Source organism: Mustela nivalis (genome assembly GCF_964662115.1).
Source record: "Mustela nivalis genome assembly, chromosome: 13".
NCBI classification, from domain to species: Eukaryota; Metazoa; Chordata; class Mammalia; order Carnivora; family Mustelidae; genus Mustela; species Mustela nivalis.
In genome coordinates, this window is record NC_139032.1 from 64,020,706 (window position 1) to 64,045,459 (window position 24,754).

At 39.3% G+C, this 24,754-nt stretch overlaps 1 protein-coding gene across 1 annotated transcript in view; it reads left to right on the forward strand.

The window, feature by feature from the left end:
- The window catches only part of PLPPR1 (phospholipid phosphatase related 1), a 254,231-nt gene that overhangs the window by 131,381 nt on the left and 98,096 nt on the right, over window positions 1-24,754 (forward strand). Inside the window, exon 2 of the mRNA XM_082696793.1 lies at window positions 12,084-12,193. Within this exon, the coding sequence (XP_082552919.1) occupies window positions 12,131-12,193 (63 nt within the window). The 5' untranslated portion in view covers window positions 12,084-12,130. The remainder of the gene's footprint in view (window positions 1-12,083; window positions 12,194-24,754) is intronic.

Sequence of the window (24,754 nt, forward strand, 5' to 3'; positions counted from 1 at the left end):
GGAGTTGTGAAAGTTATATTCTGGCAAGTGGAGAAAAACAATAAATCAACACAATAAATAAATTCCATCCTCTGTGAGGTAGTAAGTGATAAAAGAGAAAGTAGATACAGGGTAAGGACGATCAGGAATATGCTAGATGGGTCTACAGCCATGCCCACCCTGAATGCACCTGATCTCTTCTGAGCTCGGAAGCTAAGCAGGGTTGGGCCCAGTTAGTACCTGGAGGGGAGGAATGCTTGAAGAGGCAGGTGGGCTGCAATATAAAAGAATGGTCAGCCTATCTCCATATCATGTGCAAATTACTCAAGAAGTAGTATAGTGTTAATTATAAAAAATAAAACGATAATGTTATTAACTATATAAAACCTGGCATGGAATGGTAAGTTCCCAATAGATGTTTATCAAGGAGACTAATGGGCAGTATTATCATTATTATTATACTCATTCAAAATTCTAAGGCTGGTTCAGTCACTGATTAAATGCAATCCTCCCCAGACTGCTCAGATCCTCCCCTGACTGTGGGCAAATCAAGGCTCACACCAGTGTTTTCTAATCCTCCTCTGAAACCTCCCTTGGTGAGAGGGAATTCCTCTTGCTTCTATTTCCTGTCTCCTGTGAGAACCAACAGGATCCAACAGAGCTAATTAATTACCCTGTCATGAGGGCATAGGGACTTCTGGCAGTGATTTCTGAGGGTGCCCAAGCATTGAAAATCTAATGACAAAAATAAAAACCACTCTGTTCCAGAGAGTTGGCATGAGGATAGATCTGGTATCTTAACTCATGGATCCCTCTGTCTTTCTGTTTCTTTGTCTCTGTCTCTCACACGCACATTCGTATTCTCTCTCTCTGTCTCTGTCTGTCTCTGTCTCTCTTTCTGTCTTCTCTTCTGAAAAACAAACAGCTTGGCTCCTGGGTTGCTTAGCTTTAAATTGGAAAATGCAGCCTTGCTTGGCAGAACAACGGAATCACAGACTCCCCACTGCTCAGAACAGTTTGTGACATACATCCTTGCAGGCAAGACCATAAAGTGTTGTCTAATATCCTGGAAACACCACACCCCAAAAAGACTTTCCTGTGCTTCTTTAGAATTCTAGTCTATAGGAGTATTTCCTCTCTTCTCCAAGAAGTTTACACTTTGGTCTTGATCTTCTTCTTTTCTCTCCACTTAATTAGTGATGCCATTGGTTGGAACATTAGAAACCACTGTAGCCCAGGAGAGGCGAACCAGAACAGAATTCAAAGAGGAATGTTGAGGAACCAGTGACTATGAAGTCTGAAAGTGCACTCTGGTCCCTCTGACCCTAATATTTAACAAATTCTCTTCTAGGCTACTGTAGAGAAGCCCACATACCAACATACCAAAAGGGGCTCCTATTTCCCTCTCCTTCCTGATCATCTGGGAAGTCTAAAACCTAGATTAAAGCCAGCTCTTGCATGGTTCTAATCCCATCCCAACTAGAAGACAGTGGTCTCTAACAGGTCTTCCTAACTCCAGCGTTCACCCACCACTGTCCGTCTCACATCCTATACGCCAAAGGGTATGTGAAGACTCTAAAATCTTCAGCTTCACATTCAGCAAACCAGCCCCAATCTTCTAGCTCTGCCCAGTGATCCAGGGTACCCCTTCTAATCAACCATTTAGACATTAGCATGCTCTCTGCTTTCCTCCCAACTGCTTCAGTTCACCCGCTGAGCTCGGTGCTTGACATCACCCTTGTGCTCCTTGTTATTTGTAAAAGCCTAGTCTCTAACTGAGATGGTTTGCTTCTAGGTGGACTTTGGCTCCCTCTCTTTTCAATTCAACTTTTAACTCTTGTATATTTAATTAAGGCATACACCTTTAAAGCAGCAGTCTAAAATGATTTTATTTTCAAGTTTTTTGGTTTTTTTTAACAACCAAAGACTCAGAAGTAGAATTCAGTGGAATAATTTCCCCCTTTCCATTTTACATGGTGAGATGTTTTCTTGTTTACATTTTGATTTCTAGGACTTCAAAATCACTATTTTTCATCGTTCTTTGGGAATAAGTATAGTGAGTCTTAACTAGTTAGTGGGAGAAGGGGATTGACCCAAAACCTACAGTAGTAGTACCATATTGCTGAGTTCATGCAAAACCTAAAAAGGACAGACCCGAGACCTAGTTAGGATGAGGAGCTAAAGAACTGACCCCGGGCAGATGTGAAATCAGTCACGGGAGCCGGGCAGTTTGGCCATATAGTCAGTGTTAACATTTACTGTGCAGCCTTGTGCCATGTCCCGTACAAGGTACTAAGGTTACAGTTGAGCAAGACTGGCAAACATGGCCTTGGCCACATGAAGCAAAGCTGATCAACAGTCTGGAGAAGGGACAGACATAAAAGAATTGCCCAATAAATACTACAAAGGAACCTGAAAAAAGTACGTAATAGAACTGAACCCATCAGCGCAGTTAAGGAAACGTTCCCATTGAAAATGGCATTTAATTAATTAGATCTGAAGGAGGGGCAGACATTTACTAGGCAAATATGGAAGAAGGAAGAATGCTCTGTGAGGCAGTGTGTGAGGAGACCCAGAGGTGAGAAAGGGCTCGGCATGTGGTGGAAACGGAGTGACTGGAGTATAGAAAGGCTAGGGGTGGGCAAAGGGTGGAGATTGTTGCAAAATGGGACTGGAGAGGTTTGACAGAATCAAAAGGCTAGAGCCAGCTGAGACATCAGCCAGGCAGCCTTCGCTTCAGTTGTGATAGGTCCAGCAGCAGAGAACCCTGCACGTCCAATGATACTCTGGTGACAAGGGGCAGCGGCTGTCTTGCAGACTATCCATTCAGGCTTATGGCTGAAGGGTGAACCAGGCATCCTGGCAGGTTCAGAGGACCCACCAAGATAAATGGGGCAATTGAGTCACTGAGTGAGGTCCAGGCAGGAATGCAGGCCTGGAGAGAGACTGAGGTACCAGGAGGGTGAGTCATCAGATTTAAGCAGTAGGGACAAAGTTGACGACTGGTTATATGGACCAGGCCATGTAGCATAGGAGCCCAGAGGGAACCTGGAATTATTCCTGGGTCTGAAAAGTTATCAAGAACGATGTGAGGGCCCAGATATTTTGTAAATATTTGACTCTCATCTAGATTTCCCTGGTTTGTGGGTTTTATGCACTTTGTATTTCCCTGCCTTATTATGGGATAGTTCAAGGGCTGGACTGTGGCTCTAGCTGGGAGACATTGTGCGGAGAAGAGCCTGGAGGAAAAAGGGAGTGCCAAAGCCACTCTCCTATTATGTAGGGACTTTACATGGTCACACCTCACAAGCTTTGAAAAGCATCTCTAAAATTGAACAGAGTAAAGAATTTCTCTTGAAAGGCTAAGAAGTGTATTCCTAAATCACATACCATCTTATGATGAAATCTACAACCCATTCAGTTTGTTCCTATCCCTTCATGTCTTTGTTGCTCTAAAAAGAAAGAGAAGGAGGAGATGGTAGAGGGGGAGGGGGACAGAGAAAGAACTGAAAAAAAAAAGAAATAGGTTTCCAGCTTTGGGAAATTAAATTCAAACTGTGATCCTGATTGGAGATAATGTACTAAACAGAAATGATCCAGAACAGTGAGGGGTAGTTCAGTGCTACCAAGGAAGTAAAAGACTATTTTAACATGTGTTAAAGATGAGCTGGATTGGGCTCACCCTGAGTACTGTGGAATCAAATGAAATTCTCACAACTCACTGTTTCTGACCCCTTAATTTCTCCTCTTCTGCATTCGCCCTTACCTCTCATTAATAGTTGGGGTACATACAATTATTTCTATGTATTTTCCTATTGTTCTCCCTTTGTAAACAAACCTAATCTTATTTTAATCTTACACAAACTTAATTTTGAGTAATTTCTAGAAAGTTCCATTATGTTCAATGTGGTAAAACTCATGTCCGAGATGCCTTTGAATGACCTGAGTTACAGATTGTGCTGGCACGTATTCTTGGCTCTGTGACCCCTGATATCTGGGGAAAGCCTACCCACTCAGTGGCCTAGGCTCTCAATAAGTATTTAGTATTCTGTGGCTAAAATTAACAAGTCAGGAAATGACAGATGCTGGTGAGGATGTGGAGAAAGGGGAACCCTCCTACACTGTTGGTGGGAATGCAAGCTGGTGCAGCCACTCTGGAAAACAGCATGGAGGTTCCTCAAAAAGTTGAAAATAGAACTACCCTATGACCCAGCAACTGCACTACTGGGTGTTTACCCTAAAGATACAAACATAGTGATCCAAAGGGGCACGTGCACCCAAATATTTATAGCAGCAATGTCTACAATAGCCAAACTATGGAAAGAACCTAGATGTCCATCAACAGATGAATGGATCAAGAAGATGTGGTATATATACACAATGGAATACTATGCAGCCATCAAAAGAAATGAAATCTTGCCATTTGCGACAACGTGGATGGAACTAGAGGGTATCATGCTTAGTGAAATAAGTCAATCGGAGAAAGACAACTATCCCATGATCTTCCTGATATGAGGAAGTGGAGATGCAACATGGGGGGTTTGAGGGGTAGGAGAAGAATAAATGAAACAAGATGGGATCGGGAGGGAGACAAACCATAAGTGACTCTTAATCTCACAAAACAAACTGAGGGTTGCTGGGGGGAGGGGGGTCGGGAGAAGGGGGGTGGGGTTATGGACATTGGGGAGGGTATGTGCTATGGTGAATGCTGTGAAGTGTGTAAACCTGGAGATGCACAAACCTGTACCCCTGGGGATAAAAATACATTATATGTTTATTAAAAATAATAATAATAAATTTAAAAATTAAAAAAATAAAAATAAAATATTTAGTATTCTGTAAAAGACACATGAAAGAAAGGGAAAAAAAACCAATAATACTCTACAAGGAGTACTTCCGGTGCCACTTGTGATTCCTGGATGAGAAACGTTTTCATACTGCTTATTAATTAACCAACAGTGAAGTCCCTCTACTTGCTGTCTAGTGAGTTGAGAGTCTGAATGGTGGGAACAGAAAGTATTCTTGGCCATGTATGAGCCCTGGTGATTATTTGTTCTAATCCCTCTGGATGGTTTCTCTTGGGCCTTGGGTACTTTCCATTTATGCTCACCGGAAGTCTGCTGAAGACTCAAAAGGGACCCTCTGCAGAGCAACTGCTCTCTCTCTGCACTGTTCTCTTCTCTGTCCTCTGCCTTGTGAACTCCTGTTGCCTGGGCTCCCTCCTCATTCTCATCTCTGCCTATTCCGGGAAACCACTGGCCGCTTTTCTAGGTTCCTCTTCTCCACCATGGCCTGAAGACTCTCCAGGCAATAAGCTAGGGCAGTCATAGGGCTCACCTCTGTTCTCATCTTTCAGGGATCACTGCCCTGTATTGCCCTATGTCCAATGCCTTGAATATGATTGTCTATTTATTTTTGTCTGTATGTTTTAGTTGTCAGGTGTGAAATCCAGTCTCAGTTGCTTTCTCTTAGTTAGTTGGAAACAAAATCCCTCCAGAGCTATTTTAAGGTTGTTTAAGCTTGTTTTCAACACTCCTTTTTTGAGATCCCACACCATATGGTAATAAGCAAAAAAAAAAAAAAAAAAAAAAAATTACAAAATTCTTCTGTTGGGTACTAGGCAGGAATAGGTTTGTCCCCTTGTGCAAAACTATGTCCTTTATCGCAGGTGAAGCAAGTTCCTCATGAGCCCCAAAATTCTCATGTTCTAGGAACTCTGCAGTCAAGCCTCCTAAATTAGTGTTTCTCTCTCCCAGAGGCCATCACTCCCCATACTTTACTTCCCTCTGGAAGGGGATGTTTGGCAATGTCTGTAAACCTTTTTGTTGTCAATCATTTGGGAAGGGGGTTGCTACTGTTGACATCTCATGGCTCGAAGCCACGATGTAACTAAACATATTAACTAAACAATGCTCAGGACAGCCCTGCACAACAAAGAATTATCTGACCTACAATATCAATATTGACAGGGTTCACAAACACTGTCCTAAATAATTGTGTCCTCAGAGTGAAGAATTCTTGGCTTCCTCAGAAAGGCACCATTTTTGGTGTCCTTATTGTTGTTCCCTATGTGAACGTCATTAATTCACATTATCCTCACTTTGATGGGAGCCATGACATTTTTCAGCAAAATTAGCCCAAAATGATCTCCAAAAGAGAAAACTCTCGCTTCCCTAAAATAATGGACTCGAGGCTACTGAGAATGACCACAGGCTATGTCTTTGGTCCCTGGCCACTGGCAATTTTAGATTCTCATCATAGCTGGGCAGAAAGGCCCACTGAGTCATGGTGCCTATTTCTCAAGGACATTTTTTGTCCTTTGTAGCTTCCTTGCCTGGTCAGCTGGAGCCAATTTTGCAAACCTTAAAAGTCAAGTTTATCCCCATCTGACTGTTACCATGTTCCATCACCATCCACTTTCAGAATCACTAAAACAGATACTCTGTAATCAGTAATTATTTTTGTATTTGTCCTGGGTTGATTAGGAATTGTAACACTTCTCATAAACAAGAGGAAATTACGTGGAAAAACCAGTGAAAACATATGAGAAGGCATTGATCCCTTCATTGGACAACTCTGATTTATGATATACTTAGCTGCCTAGAAATAGGAGCCCTGTCTGAATGTATTACCAGGACACAGTGTTGTCTGTCAATATTCCCCTTTTCCCCTATGTTCCTATCTAATATGGAAATGGGCCATCTTGTATTTCTTGTTCTTGAGGTACTCTGCTGGCAACAGTTTGTCATAATACAGAGTTACAAATACATACATTTTGGTAGCTCATCCTGGTTTTCATACATTTGACCCAGTCTTTGTTTTTAGTTTCTCAACTGTTAGGCTGATTCATATCTTTGGAAACTTTGTTCCTGCTGCTCCCTTTAGCTTAAATGCTTCTCTTATCCTCCTACGTTTATTTTAATCAACTTGAACAGCCATCTCTTCTAGGAAATCTTTCCTTAACTTTGTCTCAACTAGGGCTGGATTATTAGTTCTTTGGACTCTAAGCAAGTTTCCTCTGGAGACCCCTTTCTCTATTTAAAATTTTTTTTTAATTTATATTTTACAATTAGATGGTATAAAACTGAATTTAATAATATATATTAATTTTTTTTCTGACTACAAGTCCATTTGCTGGTTTTAGAAGAAATTAAAATCTTTGCATAAGCCCCTCAAAGTATTGTGGATCCTAGGTGCCGTGACTACTGTGCCTAATGTATAAAAATTAATGTACATTATAACTAATGTATAAGAGACCCCTGATCCCATGAGTTAGAATTGATTATTCATTTGTGCTGCCATTATCTCTCTTATTTCCCTTTTTTTTTTTTTTTTGAGAAGGACAGTGAGAGCTTGCGTGTATGAGTAGGGGAGAAGCCATGTGACACTCCTTCAAAAGATTCTGATGACTTCTGCTTGAGGGAGCATGGAATAAGATGTACTTTTCATTGTTCCTCACTAAAAACAACTGGAAATCTTAGATGTTATATATAAAACAGACATAAGGGGGCGCCTGGGTGGTTCAGTTGGTTAAGTGACTGCCTCTGGCTCAGGTCATGATCCTAGAGTCCCAGATTGGGATGGAGTCCCACATCGGACTCCCTGCTCAGCAGAGAGTCTGCTTCTTCCTCTGACCCTCTCCCCTCTCATGCTTTCTCTCTCTCAAGTAAATAAATAAAATCTTTTTAAATAAATTAAAAAAATAAATAGAAATTTAAAAATAAAACAGACAAGGAAATAGAGAGGTAGAAGGGAAAGGTAGACTGTCTAGGGATCTCAGCATGCAAGAAACAACACAATAGTGAGTTCCCAGGATTTTCATTTTGCTTCCTCTCTGACTGGATGTTGGAGACTCTGGCAACTGTGAGAACACCAGTTCTCGCAGACAAAAATAGTCCCAAGCAAAGCTCTAGCCAAGGGGTCAAGAAAACAGCAGCCTAGGAAGCCAAAAACTTTCAGAAAAATCCCCTTGACTCCAGGTGAATACCACAGAAAAAAAATTACAGTCTCATCCCTACTGCTGGGCTGGTGAAGGCCAAGGGCAGATCTTGGACTTCTACCTTAGGAGTCTGGGGGAGCCTCTTTATAGCCTGCTATTAGAGTCATGTCAGAGAAGGCCAAGGGGGAGCCAGAAATTTATTTCATGCTGGACAGTAATGAGTAGTCTCCCTACTTCCCAGTATCAGGGAAGAACATGTGGGGAGCCTGGACTTTCATCCCTACCAGGCGGTACTGAGATAGTCCTACTTCCCCCTCATGGGGGTGGTATCAGAGAGGGCTAGTGGAAAGTCAGCAATCACAAGGCCACCTTCCCACAGTGTCCACAGAGGCCACATGGGGAGCTCTAAAGAAAGAGGTACCTTGCCCCTTCCCAGCCAGGATATCAGTGGAGTCCTCCTTGAGGCCCTGAATTCCATTTCTGTCTAGCAGAGGGGCCCCTCCTCAACCAGGCGTCACAGAAGACCAAGTAAAGGACCTGGGCTTCCTCCTTCACATGATAGTAACAAGGGGATATTCCCCATACCTCCTGGAGGAATAGCAGAGGAAGTATGATAAAAACACAAGATCTAAACAAGATCTTAAGGCTTCTAATGTAACAATCCAAGGTTTCAATCCAAAATCACTCTTCATACCAAGAACAGGGAAGATCTCAAATTAAATAAGACCAACAAACACCAATACCCAGATGACGTAGATGCTAGAATTAACTGACAAGAATTTTTAAGCAGTCATCATAAAAATTCTTCAATAAACAATTATAAATATGCCAAAGCAAATGAAAAAATAATCTCAGCAAAAAAAGAGATAATGTAAAGAAAAAGCAAATGAAAATTTTAGAGTTAAAAAATATAACTGTTTGGGAGAAGGGGGTGGGATTATGGACATTGGGGAGGGTATGTGCTTTGGTGAGTGCTGTGAAGTGTGTAAACCTGGTGATTCACAGACCTGTACCCCTGGGGATAAAAATATATGTTTATAAAAAATAAAAAATTAATTGAATATGAAAAAAAAATACAACTGAAATTAAAAACTCAGTAGGTGGACATAACTCAATGCCATAAGGAAGACTGACAGAGGAAAGAATTCATGAACTTGAAGATAGTATAGTAGAAAATACCTAATATGAAAAACAGAGAAAAGAGACTGAGGAGGGGAAATCAGTCTCAGAGACATGATGGACTAAAACAAAAGATATAATATTCATGTCACTGGAATCCCAGGAAATAAGAGAGCATGTTGAAAAGTATTCCAGGAATGAGAGTTAAAAATTTTCCCAAACTTGGAAAAAAACATAAACCTAAAGATTCAAGTAGTAAGAAATCTCCAAGCAGAATAAACCAAAGACTCTATGACTCTATGCCAAGATGCATTAGTAGTCCAAAGACAAAATACATATCTGATAAGAGATTTGTATTCAGAATATAAAAGAACCCTTGTACCTTGAAAGTAATAAGATAAAAAAGCCAATCAAAAAACCTGAAGGATTTGAATAGATGCTTCACAAAAGAAGATATAAGAATAACTAATAAGCATATGAAAAGATGCTCAATATCATTTGTTATTATGAAATGAAAACCACAATGAGATATCATCTCATAACCACTAGAGTGACTATAATAAAAGAGATGGGCAATAAAAATGTTAGGATGTGGAGAAATGGGAGTTCTCCTACGGTGCTGTATCAATGTAAAATGACACAACCACTTTGGAAAACACTTTTGCAGTTCACTTTAACATAATTTAGTGTATGACCCAGCAATTATACTCTTGATATCTAACCGTGAGAAATGAAAACATAGAGCTATGTAAGACTCACACACAGATGTTTTTAGCATCATGACCCACAACATTGGACACTACCTAATATTGGATTCAGCAAAAATCAGAAACAATCTACATTTCCACCAATTGGGTGAAGATGCTAGAGATATACAATGGAATACTATTAAGCAATAAAGAGGAAAAAATTACTGATACGTGTACTATGCCATGAATCAACCTCAAAAGCATTGTGCTAAGTCAAGGAATTCAGGTCAAGAAACTATATATTGTATAATTCTATTTATTTGAATCCAGAAAAGGCAAACCTATAGAGACAGAAAGTAAATTAGTGGTTGACTTGCTGGAGGAGTATGTAGGGAGCTGATGGTGAGGAAAAGGATTCTTTTTGGGGTGAGAAAAAGTGCTAAAATTGTTTTATTGTGACAACTGCACAGCTTGGTAAATTAACTAAAATAACATTGAATTGTATACTTGAGATGGGTGAATTATATTTAAAGTATGCCTCAATATAGTTAATGATCATATCTGTATATATAAAATCTCTGTATGCATGTAATAAGCTAGGTTGTGTTTTGAGCCAGAAGAGTGAAGATAGAGGAGGATTTTGTCTGATACCTCAAAGCTTGTCTTGTATTCTCCATTTCATTGCTACTTTTTATTAATCATCTGGAGAAACCATCTAAAATACTAGGTGTCTGATGCTTTTTCTTGTTCTGGTGCCCATGCTTACTTTGAGGAGATTAAAAGTTAATTTTCTTTTCCAGTATATGGCACCGTATTTAGTTGATGCAAACAGAAGGACTCTAAGTCATAAACGCTGATAAGTAAATTTTCAGGTATTTGGGTTAAGTGAGGGTAAAACGTAAAGGAATGGTTGCCAGATCAACTCAATGTGTATCTCACATATGGATTTTTTCTAATTATAAAAAAAATTAATTCTTCCTAAATCCCAAAATAAAATGGAGATATAGATTTATTTTAGTAATTATTATAGTATATATTATAGTATATACTTATATATAAATATATACTTACATACTTATAGTATATACTTAAGTATATACTTAATAATATATTATTATAGTATAGTATTATTTTATAACTGATAATATCCAATTTTAATTGAAAAAATTAAGTTGCCTAAAACTTAAATAATACAAATACTGTGATTTGTGTGGACTTAATACTTTAATCAAGTGAGAAAGTTGTATCTGAAAAAGAGAAGGAAATGTGAAGTTTCGTTCTAGAAAAGGTAAGGAAGACTTAAAGCTAAAATTAAGTTAAAAACATCAGTTCATGACTTTAGAGGAAAGAGCAGTTGGCCATTTACACGGACTGTCAGTCCCTGTGTCGCTGTTCACACCACAGCCGGTAACAACTACGAGGAAGGATGACATGGGAACAGAACAGACAAAAGATGATAACTATCAAGATCAATACTGGAGACCCAGTAAGTGCTACCTTAGAGAGAGAATAAAATGTGTACTGGAAAATTCTTTTCATCTGGCCTTGGAAGTTTTATAAAAGTCTGAAACCTCTACTTGCTTGTTCAGTTCATTTTTATTCTTTTTTAAAAAAAAATCTAATGCAAGAATATTTTTGGTTCAAAGTCAGACAGATATTCTAACAAATACTTAAAATAACCCTCTGTTGCCTAGCTACTCCATTCTTGTAAAATGAGAGATTTTATTATGGTGTCAGTGTTTTGTGGTTGGGATACACGCACACACACACACACACACACACACACACACACAGCTGAGGGAACTCAGCGAGAGGGATCAGTGATGTATTAATCCAAAATAGTTAATAGCTGTATAGTCAAGGGAGCAAGGGCAAGAGTAGAGTAGGCAGAGAAAGAAGCCAGGATTAGTGCCTCAATACTAAATGTCAACTCCAAAGGCAGAGGCAAGGGCAGAAACAAACAAAATAGGCAAATTAAAGAATCAGGCACAGACCAAGGAGATCCATGCAAGATGGACAACAGACGTGTTGTAGCAAAAACTGCCTTTTGTGGCATGAGGGCTGGGGTAGAGCACCACGCAGTTCCAAACAATTAGAATTCTGTCCATAGAGTAGACATAGCTTTGTGCATAGGCAGCTTCCTACCTGTCCTGTAGACTCTAAGACTGTTCATGGCTAGTATTTATATTTCTTTTCCCTAGAATGATGACTACTCCGTCTAGACTGTATTATAGATCACTATTTGCATTGTTTATCCACAGCTTGTTTATCTGGAGGGCAGCTAATATTTTTATGTAAAGACCCAAGGGACTGTTAAACACGTGGTTCTTACACCATGTTACCTATTTCTTTTGCAGCCTGGAGACAGTTGCAGAGGGTGCCATCTTGCTACATGGTGTAAGAAATGGCTGTAGGAAACAACACTCAACGAAGTTATTCCATCATCCCATGTTTTATATTTGTCGAGGTATGTGTATTTCTTGCCTTTATGGACAAACTGGAATAATAGTAGTTTTGAGGCTGAGAACTTGGGTTATGTTGTTATTTGACAAATTTTGATAGCACAAATATTGGTAAAGAATAAATTATGCAAAGTGTTCCTTGAATTGGAAGCCATAGAACAAGAAGGTTTATCTGTGGGGTACAAAATAATTTTGTTTTATTATATCCTTTTTATTTTCAGTGGTGACTTGAAAGTATTAATTACGATCAGTTTTTAAAATAAATATCATATTTCAGGAATCAACAAGCCAGTTGGTTTACAGATGATGTTAGTTGGACTTTTGCCTTGCAGCCCAAATAAAGAAAAGGAAATCTTAGAATTGACTATTTCCACTGGGCATTTTTATTTAGTGGATTATTGAGAGCTTATGTAATGTGCAGTTTCTTTCGGTCATGAATGATTTTGTTGAGTTGCTCCAAGTTTGTACCAACAAGCAGTTCTCCAGCATCTTCTTGGTTAAACTCGTTACACCCCTTTCCCACTGTACTTCCCTTTCTATAGAGTTTGCTATAGAGGAGACAAAACATGGAAATTTTAGGAAGTCTGGAATTATCTGATGCAAAAGCAGAAAAAGCTAGTTACTCCAGGTTGTCTCAAAATAAGATATCCAAGACCAGCTGTAACATATTCTTATGGGATCTTTTTGGCTGAGTGTGGGAGGAATGTGCATGTTGATGCACTTAATTACCTATGTGAAAATAATCAACACTTGAGGTAAACCACTAATTATATTAGCAAAATGGTACCTTTAGTACCTATGTGTTTAAACATTTCCTATGAATCAGTGCAACAATATTTTTATTTTCTACCTCTTGAAGTAACCTTAGCTATTTATACAGTCTGTTGGGTAACTGAACATTCTGATTTTAGGCCAAATACATGTTTTGCTGATCCTTGAGTTTCCCTTTACAGAAATCGCTTGGTAGTTTAGATGAACAAATAGTACTTGATTTATTTTCTGGTGATATTTGTGGACCTCTTCGTATTGGAGAATTAGGTGGAAATAGGACATTAACTTGGGACAGAGATGTTAATGTAAGTCAGGATACTTAAAGACTCAAACTATGTTACATCTGAAAGGGTAAACAAAGAACTCCTTTCTCAACAGAAACGCATATTTTTTCATACTCTAACTTGACCCTAACTTGTTACACCTAAAACTCTAACTCCTTTATTCTTGCTTCTAAGGCCAAGAATAACTCCATTCGGACAATAACTATACCTTATGTATATTGTGGGCTCATATTGTTCATATTGAAAGTTTAATGAGGGAAAAGGTGTCTCATGCAGTTTATGGGGAAAAGAGAAGAAGGCTGTGGCACCATATCTGTCTTGCAATGTTAAAATCTTTTTTCTTTTGTTGTAAGAAAAATAAATTTATAAAGTAAGCTGGGGGACATTAGAGAATAGGTCATCTGTCATTATCTTTATCCTCCTGGTAGCAATTTTATTTTAAATTTTCCTAGAAACCAAACAAGAACCAAACCAAAGTAAGAGGTTTAATTTATTGCTGGAAAGTGTATCTCTGAAAATTTTCAGCCCCCTAACGAATGAACGATGAGCTGACTGGTAGAGCAAGCAGGAAGAGACATAAATCTGTCTTTCTCTGCCTTAACCTGGCACAAACATAAATACAAATCAAAAAATCTGGGAAAGGAAAGATAGTTTATTCTTTTTCTTGTTGCATTGTCGTTCTTATTCTGCATGGAAGCTTAAGGTACATCAGGTGTGTAATTTATGATTCAACACTTAACAACACCTGGTACTCATCACAGGTGCACTCCCTAATATTGCACTGTCTGTTAACTATCTGGAATTGAAATAAAAACATTAAAAAAAAAAGAGTGACTTCTCTCTGATACAGGCAGGAGAAGGAAAAAGAGGAAGTAAAGCAAAGTAGATCTTAAGAGGGGAGGAGGTACATTTCAAAGTGGCTTTCATGATTTTGCTGTATTTCTTCTGTTAAACACTGTTGTATGGACCCCAATATTCGTTGCAGCATTATTTACAATAGCCACAATATGGTAAAAACCCAAGTGTCCACCCAAGGATGAAGGGATAGGGAAATTGTGGAGTGGACACACAATGCAATATTATTCAGCCATTGGAATGAAATCTTGCAATATATGACAATATGGATGGAACTTAAGGGCATTAGCTGAGGGAAATAAGTCTGAGAAGACAAATACTGTATGATCTCTCTTATATGTGGAATTAAAGGAAAAAAATCCACCAAGTTCATAGAAAGAACAGATTAGTGGTTGGTGGGGTAGGAAAAATAGGTGAAGGGGGTCAAAAGGTGAAAAAAGGAAAAAATTGGGTGGGAAGGGGCAGAGGGAAAAGGAAAGAAAGAATCCTAAGTAGATTCCACACCCAGTGGGGAGCCTGAGGCCAAGCTTGAATTTAGAAACCTATTATGACCTAAACTGAAATTAAGAGTTGGACATTTAACTGACTGAACCACCCAGCCACCTCCAATTTTTTTTAATTTTAATTTTTATTATTTATTTGACAGACAGAGATCACAAGTAGGCTAGAGACAGGCAGAGAGAGAGGAGGAATCAGGCTCCCCACTGAGCAGAAAGCCTGATCCTAGGACCCTGGGATTATGACCTGAGCCTAAGACAGAGGTTTAACACACTGAGCCACCCAGGTGCCCCCCCCCCAATTTTGTTTTAATTAAGAAAACATTTTTTAAATATTTCTTCTGAGATTGGGCAACAAAACTTTGAGTAAGATCCAGTTGGGGGTGTAGGGAAGAAACAAACAAACAAAAAAATCCTACTCTTTACCGATATTATGACAAGTATTGTTACAGGAATATCGAAAAACTTGGTCAAGAATAACTTGGTTAAAATATCAATTTGATCAATGAATGTCTTTTCACTATTGCTTCTTAATTATAAAATAATTCAAACAGAGAAAATATAACAGACACTCCTGCACCCACCATCAAAACCAAATCTTAGGGGCGCCTGGGTGGCTCAGTGGGTTAAGCCGCTGCCTTCGGCTCAGGTCATGATCTCGGTGTCCTGGGATCGAGTCCCACGTCGGGCTCTCTGCTCAGCGGGGAGCCTGCTTCCCTCTCTCTCTCTCTGCCTGCCTCTCCATCTACTTGTGATTTCTCTCTGTCAAAGAAATAAATGGAATCTTTAAAAAAAAAAAAAAAAAAAATCTTAAAATTTTGCCATAAATGCTTCAAGCATTTTTTTCAGGGAAAATAAAATATTACAAATATGACAGAAATCCTCCCGTCCTGGACCTAGAAGGAAAGGTATCTGTGAAGTTGGAGACTTTATTGTCCTGCATGATTCTCATCCATATTTTCATATTTTCCTATATGTCCACATATTCATAATTAATATCTTAGGGAGATTTTACATAAATGATATCATATTGAACTTTGCTTTCACAACTTGCCTTTTCATACAGCATTAGGTTTCTTAAATTTGCCCAGATCAGCAATCCATTCCCTTTAAATTTGCATTTTATCTCATTGTGTAAATACACCTAGTGAGGGACAGCTTGCTTCGTTCTTTTTTGTTTTCTTAATACCTGTTTTACTCTTGCAACTTTCTTTTGTGGAAAAGGTCCTTTTTTCCAGTCTCCAGATCCTTGCAAGAGCTTCCCTTGGACTGACACTTAGCAGTGGAATTGCTGGGGTATGATTACATTTTCCAGTTGTTCGCTTCAGTTTAAGAACAATATTAGTATTTTTATATCTGTTTCCTTGAGGAAACTTTGTTAAACTTTTTGTTTTAGGATGTGTATATTCATTTTTGTTCAGATAGTTATATCACCTGCAATTAGTAGCAGATTTGTTTCTTCTTTTCTGATTATGACTTTTTCTTATCTTTTTGCTTTGGGTAAGACATCCAATGTAATGTTGGATGGAGGCAGATGTAAAAGACATCCACGCCTCATTACTGACTTGAAAGAGACTACATCAGGTGCTCCAGCATTAAACTATAATAAATATGGACTTTCATTCCTTTTTCTTTTTTTTTTCTGTTCCCTGCCTTCTAGAGTAGATTACTTCATTTGTTTTAATCCCTCCTTCATGTTGTAAATTACAGATTCTATTTTTTTTGTTTGTTTCAAGTTTTCATTTTAATTCCTATTAGTTAACATACAGCGTAATATTAATTTCAGGAGGAGAATGCCGTGATTCCTGACTTACTTACAAAGCCCAGTGCTCAACGCAAATGCCCTTCTTAATTCCTGTCACCCATTTAACCCATCCCAAGTCCACCTTTCCTCCAGCAACCCTCAGTTTGTTCTTTATAGTTAAGAGTCTCTCTTATGGTTTGCCTGTTATTGTTGGTTTTTTCCCTATGTTCATCTGTTTTGTTTCTTAAATTGCACATGTAAGTAAAATCATATGGTATTCATCTTTCTCCCACTCACTTCTATTCTTTTAAAACTTCCTCTCCTTTTAAATATATAAACATAACAAACAATAAGATTAACCAATAGCTCTTGGCTTTTCTTTTTTTTAAGATTTTTTTTTTTTTTAATTTGACAGAGGGAGAGAGAGATCACAGGCAGGCAGAGCAGCAGGCAGAGAGAAAGAGGGAGAAGCAGGTTCTCTGCTGAGCAGAGAGCCCAATGCGGGGCTTGATCCCAGGACCCTGAGATCATGACCTGAGCCGAAGGCAGAGGTTTAACCCACTGAGCCACCCAGGTGCCCTGCTCTTGGCTTTTCTTAAACAGTGATGATGTTAAGCCAATTTGAGATCTTGGGTGTCATTCTTGATTTTTATATCTTCCTTATATTTTTTCGCTAATGTTTCAGTCGTGGTTCCTTTGAATTTACCCACATACTCATTTTCTTTGCTCACCATTCCTCCCTTTATTCCTCTCCTTCCCTTTGGGTTTAATTTCCTCCTGGAACTTTCAGCACGAGTCTAGTGAATTGCAAGCATTTGTAATAGTTATCTGAGACTGTCTTTATATTGTAATTAACCCTGCCTTCCTCCACCCTTACCTCCTTCTCTCCCCCTGTTCTCTCAATATATTCTGGATCCCCTCTCCTGTCTTCCTGCTTCCTTTTCCTCCCCTGTTCTTTCTGTCATTTCAGCGCCATTTCTCCCCCTTGAGGATCAACAAAAGAGGATTTCCCTCAGGGGAAAACACACTCAAATGGGTGACTGAAGTGTAATTTTTTCCCTAAAAATAAGGACATGTGCTAAGATCCCTCAAGCTCCCCTCAATCAGTACCAGTGTATTTTTTTTGTCAAAATATGGAGGTATTGGGGGACTGAGATATTCCTCTTGACAAATCCTTCCAGCTACCAGTGGATTCTTCTCAAGACAGTTACATTGCATTCTCTGTAAAATCATGAATAACTCAAACAGTCAAATCTCTTTCAAATATATTCATGCTAACAGCAAAACTCTAAATGGAGCTTAGCTTCCTCGACAGACAATATTAAGTACCAGGAGTTTGGACATAATGAATGCAGTTGTTGCTTGATATGTACAGATGTGACAGTTTTATCATTTTGATGGTTGCTTGTACTTGAGACTTTTATTGCCTGTTTTTGACAACTCATTTTTCTCAGCTGGAACCTACCAGGTGATTGTTATAAATGCCAGCCTGCAGATAAATAATCTCATGAAGTTTTGCAAGAACTTGCTGGCTCTGAGCGTCTTTCTTCTCTGGGGCCAAAAGTGAAGGCATTGCTCATTATCATTTTGGGACGATGAGCGCTGTTTCCAAGCCTCTCTTATTTTGTGTGCCTGGGACTTAACAGTGAGTCTTCTTAGCCTTGCTCTCTGCTATTTGCTTACAGGAGCTAAGATTTAGGAGATCTGACCCCCTTGTTCCTGAGACTCAGATTGCAAAAAAGATTTTTGTATTTAAGTCACACCTGGGAATTGCCAAGGAGAAAGTACCAAAAACCATATCCTTGGGCATAGGTAGGGTACAAAGAGAAAATAAGTTGTTATCAAAGGCAGTGGGTTCAAATCTCAGCTCTTCCATTTACTGCTGCTGTAGACTCGGATAGCTTCTTTGGACCTCAGCTGCTTCATCTGTGAAATGAAAACAAAATAACAAAAAAAAAACAAAAAAAACAAAAAACTTCCTCTTGGGCATTTATTTGAGAAATAAATGAGGTAATGCACCTGAAAGTATTTGCCAAGTAGGAAGTGTTTAATAAATAGTAGCATAAAAATAATCAAAAGTAATAGCTCCTACCCAATATAAAAGACATACAAAACCAACAAAGATGAAAAATAAAACTAACCGTACACACACACACACACAGACACCAAAACCCTCAGTCTTAGAGAGTTTAATATGGCAGTTTAATCCCCAGATATGCAACATTACTGGCCTTAAGGGGATGATGTTTTTAGAATATATATTAAGATTTTATTAGATAAGGTTTCAAACAAAGCAATGAAAAATCCGTTGGTCTTTTAAATTGCAATGACAAATATAAGTTATAAAGTCCTTTCCTGTGTCTTTTCTTATGTAACCCCCACTTTGACTAGCGTTTGCCACATGGAGCAAAAGGACAATGCCAACATTTAGGTATCTATTATTTTTCACAGTATCAAAATGCCAGTGTTGATTTTAAAAAGAAGACACGGCTGCTGTCACCCTTCATCTTTGTCCTCAGATGCTCTTCCCACTGAGTGAGGTTCCTCGGTTCTTCAGTACTGAGTTTCTTCAAGTTGGATGTTTGGGGATGAAGGGCCCCATTAAAATAAACCACCATCTGGGAAAGAGAAGTTTGGACTAAGAAACTAGATCTGGTCCTGAAGGACAAAAGATCAAGAGAGGAGAACCGATGGGTGGGGGAGGGTGGGGAATGAGATGGTTGGACTCCAAGGGATGGACTAGGAGCTGGGCCTGGGACTCTTCAAGTCCTCTCTTTCTGAAATCATTCCCACCACACCCTCCTGCTATTTTCCTTACTGGTTCTACTCTGTTACTCACCTGCCCTTGCAAAGTTAATAAAATACCCAACCTGACCCTGGGGGAAAATACAAATCTCTAATATGTGTAAGAAAAGATGTGCAGTGTCGCTGGTGATCTAAAAATGGTAATGCTACTAAGTATAAAATGCCATGGATTTTGAACAGGGCGGGGACACGGTCAGAATGAGAACCACTTTGCTCATATCCGCATTCTCTCTCTTTTTTTTTTTAAAGATTTTATTTTATTCATTTGACAGAGAGAGATCACAAGTAGGCAGAGAGGCAGGCAGAGAGAGAGAGGAGGAAGCAGAGAGCCCGATGCGGGACTCGATCCCAGGACCCTGAGATCATGACCTGAGCCGAAGGCAGCGGCTTAACCCACTGAGCCACCCAGGCGCCCCTCGTATCCGCATTCTAATGAAATACATAACTCTCTGCATATATCTCAGAATCTAAGTGACCCAGATTTCATTTTTTTAAATCTGAAAATACTGGTATGACACCATTAAATACACCATATTTGACATTTGCATGGTGTTCTATTACGGAACTGGAGTACTATCAAGGCTATCAGTACCAATAGAATAATATCAACCCTATGCAATAGGAGTAGGTCTTCACATTTTAAATATCAGATGAAGAAACCGAGGTCCAGAGAAGTTAATAGACTTGCTCAAGGCCACACTGCCAATAGGTGTTAAAGTTGGGATTTTAATTTAACATAAATTTACCTTCTGTCCCTTCCACTGCATCGATGTAGGCATAATGATTGGTTTCCTAGTCACACAGAAGAAGTGAACTTTCTACAGTGGAGAGCTAACCTGGTTAGTGCCATCTGATAAGTTCAGAGGCCAGAATTACAAATATACAGTAATGTTGAAATGTGAATTTCCCTTTCTACAATCTGCCATTCTTTCAGAGCTTGAAGAATACTACAGAGGGTCCCTGATTTACAGTGGTTTGGCTTAGGCAGAGTGCGAGATGATCCTATCTCACAGCACATAAAAATATAATTTATAGGAATGCTCACTTACAGGAGCTGGAAGTATAAATAAGCAGTCTGTAGGGAGAGTGGCTTGGCACTGTGCACCAAAGCTTTAAGATTTTGTATTCCCCTTGGGACCCCCAAAAGCACACTCTTCATCTGTGCTACCGAAGTAATCATGGATGTGACAGATTTTGCTGCAAGATGATTTACTATTAAAATTGTGAATGGTGAAAAAGGAAAAAGCCCCTACTGTTAAACTTACAGGGGGATTTAAAAATTCTTGTCCATTCAAAAAGTATAACACTGCATCCATAAAAATGATATTATAGAAGAGTATTTAATGCCATGAAGAGACATTCAGAGTAGATAAGGAAATGGGTGAAAGGGGAATGGGTTCAAAACGGTATAGAGTCAGAGTCTACCTGGGCTTCTCCAGACTGTGAGTGTAGATGAGAGGGACATTATCAGTAAGAACCAAAAATCTCACTGTCTGGTGCTCCCAGCTGGTCACCGCAGATTCCAGCAGCCCCAGTCTTCCTGGGTAAGCCCGGGATTACCAGCTGTGCTCACAAAGCAGGCTTCCTGCTCTTGTTACCCAGAGAACTAGAGAATTTACATCCAGTCCAGCCAATACATATCCATTTCCTTAAGCAAAGGAGCCTCATAACCTCGCCCTGCCGTGGTTAACACTGTTCATACTGGGGAATGCCGGCCATCAGAGCTGCTGTTCTCTACACTGAGGCTGGGAAGGAGCCCTGCTCTCAAACTCACCATCTCACTTCATCACCAGAGCATTAGTGGGGTGCTGCTAGGTCTTACGTTTTGGGCTACAGCCTTCTGTTTGCAGGACTCAGACATGAATCCATGTACTTGCGGAAGGGCCAATACCTACGCGGACATACCTGTCTCTTTGACCCTAATTGGCCTTCTGTTTTCTGCATGCAGATTAGTTCAGGGAAATTATTTTGGGGGGGACCATCAGCCTCAGCAACTTCTCAGACATGCCAGGTATGGTAGGGTCATGGCCCAAGGCAGTGAACTTCCAGCCACATAATCTTTCCATTCAAATCTGTAGTCCAGATGCAAAATACGATGCTTTTTTGGAAATACGTGTGGGTGTCTATACAGTTGTATGGCCAGAAAACAAAGGTGTATGCATAAAAATCAGTGTTCATTTCTGGGCGTTGGGGTTAAAGTTATATTTTTTGCATGGAACCTATGTACTTTTTCCATCAGGAGAAATTAAATAACTGCTTTTTAAGATTGTGCTAAGTTATTGATGCCTGTAGTATAAAGTACAGAATTCTTTATACAAAGATAGAAACTGATTACTACATCTGTAATTTGAAAACCCCTTATATTCACAAAAAGTCCAAGTCTTACATCATTTCTCAGAGTGGAATTAATTGAAACAATAGTGAGAGTGGCTCTTCCTAACAACTGATTATTTTTTACAACATACACTATGTGGATTTCACGAACACCAAGCTTTAGGGAGCATTATATAAATAATTATAATCATGCTTTAATTATTGGTTTTGTTTAGGAGAATATATATGAGTTCTTTGAATTTCTTCTCTCTGATATATGAAATTGTTCATTACGTAAAATAATGATCTTATTTTCAGTTTTAAAACTCTTTTCTATACATCTTTATGGAACTGGCTTTTTCTACTCAACTGGCAGCTCTGGCCAGAGTGTCTTCCCATGGTCCTCAAGCTCTTTTGGTGCATGTTTTATCAGTGAAGTAAATATATGCCCCACTTCCCCCCTTCCCCCCACCCCCCGCCAGGCACCACCACCTAAAACATCTCTCCACACAGTTAATGATAAACATATAAACTCTTAGTGCTAAACAGGGATTTAGATCATTTATGCAAATGTCTCTTGTTTTAGAAAAGATAACTGAGATTCAGAGAGGTGAATTGACTTGTCTGAGATCACACAGCTGGCTATTGACTGAGTTCTGACCCTGTCATAATCATAATCAGCAGTGAATTAGTTATTCACTGCTGAATAATCTCAAAAGCAGAAGCTATAAACATTTGGAAATAATGTTTATAACAAGAACAGTTTTCCTCCCACGTTCACACCTGCTCATCACACCATGTGTTGGAAAAGTATGATCACTCTCGTGTAAAGCTGTCTGATCATTTTGCTCTGGTCCATGGTCACTTCGAGTAACCACATTTAAAGTAATTTTTCCAGAATTAGACCTACAAAGCGCTAACCCATCCACACACTCATTATAATCTCTTTATGAACAACAGCTTATATTTGGAAAAATGGAACATAGGAAAATAAAGTCCATCTAAAGCCAAGTAAGAGATTTTTCTCTCCGAGACCATGGTTAGCCCACATGGGATGGCTTCACTAGCACAGTATCTTCACAGTGTAGCCTGAGGACCACCTGCTTTGAAATGATTGGCGTGCTAGTTAAAATTCAGGTTCCTGAACCCAGCCACTGATCTTAATCAAAATGGGGGAAGGAGGTGAAAGATACCCATTTTTCTCAGTTTTTCAGGTCATTCTTATGTACAGTCAAGTTTGAGAACTAAATAAAGCCAGTTGTACCTCCACACCAATAGACCCAGCTTAGCAGATGCTGACAGTGCCCTGCCCATTTGCTCTTGATCCATCCTAGCATACAGCCCTGAACAAACTCACAGTTCCTCTGTTGTCTGTCCTCTAGATGAGGCCATTTTCTGCCCGTAGACGTACGTTATACCTAACAAGCCGAGGAGGCCATGACTGCCAAGTTACTCCCACTTACCCTTGACCCATGAAGAAGGAGTGAGGGTGGATAAACTGTCCTCAGTGGGACCATTTTGAAAGGAGTTTGATATAGTCTTTGAGAGGTCCCCATCAAGGTAAAAATGCCTTGCCTATAGTAATAACCTACCCATTAATGTACCTTTATTGGCTTTCCTCCCTTCCCTGGCTTTCATCTCTCCACCCCCTTCCACCCCCCCCACCCTGCTGGCTCCCTCCCCCAACTTCCTCCCCATTCTTCCTTCCCTGTTCCCTTCCCCAATTCTGCGACTGCTTCCTGAGATCATTTCACAACTACTCTGCTTGCATTGACATCATTGTCTTGAGATCCAGTTTGGGGGGTGGGGAGATGCAAACTAAGGCAGAGAATACATATGAAGTAGAAAATCTTTATTCCAAATTAGAGGTTAAGACTTGAAGAATGGGGACGCCTGGGTGGCTCAGTTGGTTAAGCAGCTGCCTTCAGCTCAGGTCATGATCCCAGCGTCCTGGGATCGAGTCCCACATCAGGCTACTTGCTCTGCGGGGAGCCTGCTTCTCCCTCTGACTCTGCCTGCCACTCTGTCTGCTTGTGCTCGCGCTTGCTCTACCTCTCTCTCTGACAAATAAATAAATAAAAATAAAATCTTAAAAAAAAAAAAAAGACTTGAAGAATGGAGAGCTAAAAAATTTTTAAAAGAGATTTGATGAAGGTAATTTTATTAAATCTGCCCAATTAAAATTGAGTCAATTTAGGCCATTTTTCCCACATTGTCTGCTGTCATTTCTCTGTGGGTTGTTCATCCTTTTCAGAAATCTAACGTGTTCAACATCCTTCCCAAAGGATGCCAATCACTTGATATTAAATCCTACAGCTTTTCCTTGAGGAAAAAAAATCTTCAGATTTTCTGGAGATGAATATTAATTTTGTATATACACATGGAATTTAGATAACTTGGGAATTAATTTTCTTTTGATAATAGACAAAAGCTTGGTTAGCCAAAAAAAAGGATGGGGGCATTTTAAACATTCATTTTCCCAGGAACTACACGTTATTACATGAAGAATTTCAACTGTATGTTACTAAAGTATAAGTTCCTCTCACCTGCAGTTGTTGAAATGTGTCTTTAGCATCTCCTAAGCCAATTTGAGGCTGAAATTTGGTGTCTTTCTTTTCAGCTCCAAAAGAAGACAGCATGGTATTTTGGGGAAAGGTTAGGATTTGAGGGTTTGACAAAACATCTGTGTCACCTTCAGCAAATTACTGAACATCTCCAAGTTTCAGTTTTCCCATCTACTAAAGGGTAATAATAATAATAATAATACCTGCTTCACTAGGTTGTTTCGAGGATTAAATAGCATTTTTAAGGAGCGTGGCACACAGCAGGTAGATCACCCCTCATTAGCTCACATGACAACTCTGCTAGAAGCATGCACATGACGAAGCCAGGATTTTATCAGCTCAAGAATGCCCTCAAGGTTGTTTTTTTTTTTTCATATATTTTTATTTAACTTTCTCTGTTCTGTCATTTTTGTTCCATAAGTGTCTTGAGCTGAAGGAGCTTTATTTATAGAAATCTACGTAGTCGCTGTCTCTGACCTGTGAACATTCGGCTGACTTTGGCACAGCCACTAGCTCAAGTGAAAACTCAAATGACTGACCTGTCAACCTAATGACATAGACAAAATTCAACTGTTTAATTTATTTGCTTTCTACAGAAATTAGTCTGTTTTGACAGAACTGAGTAAAAAGACAAATCGTTTTGACCTTCAAAGCAAGATGCAAGATAGCCAATGAATCTTGTTCAACCAGTCTGGGAGTTTATGTGCTGCCCCCCGGCCACAAAAAACAGGCT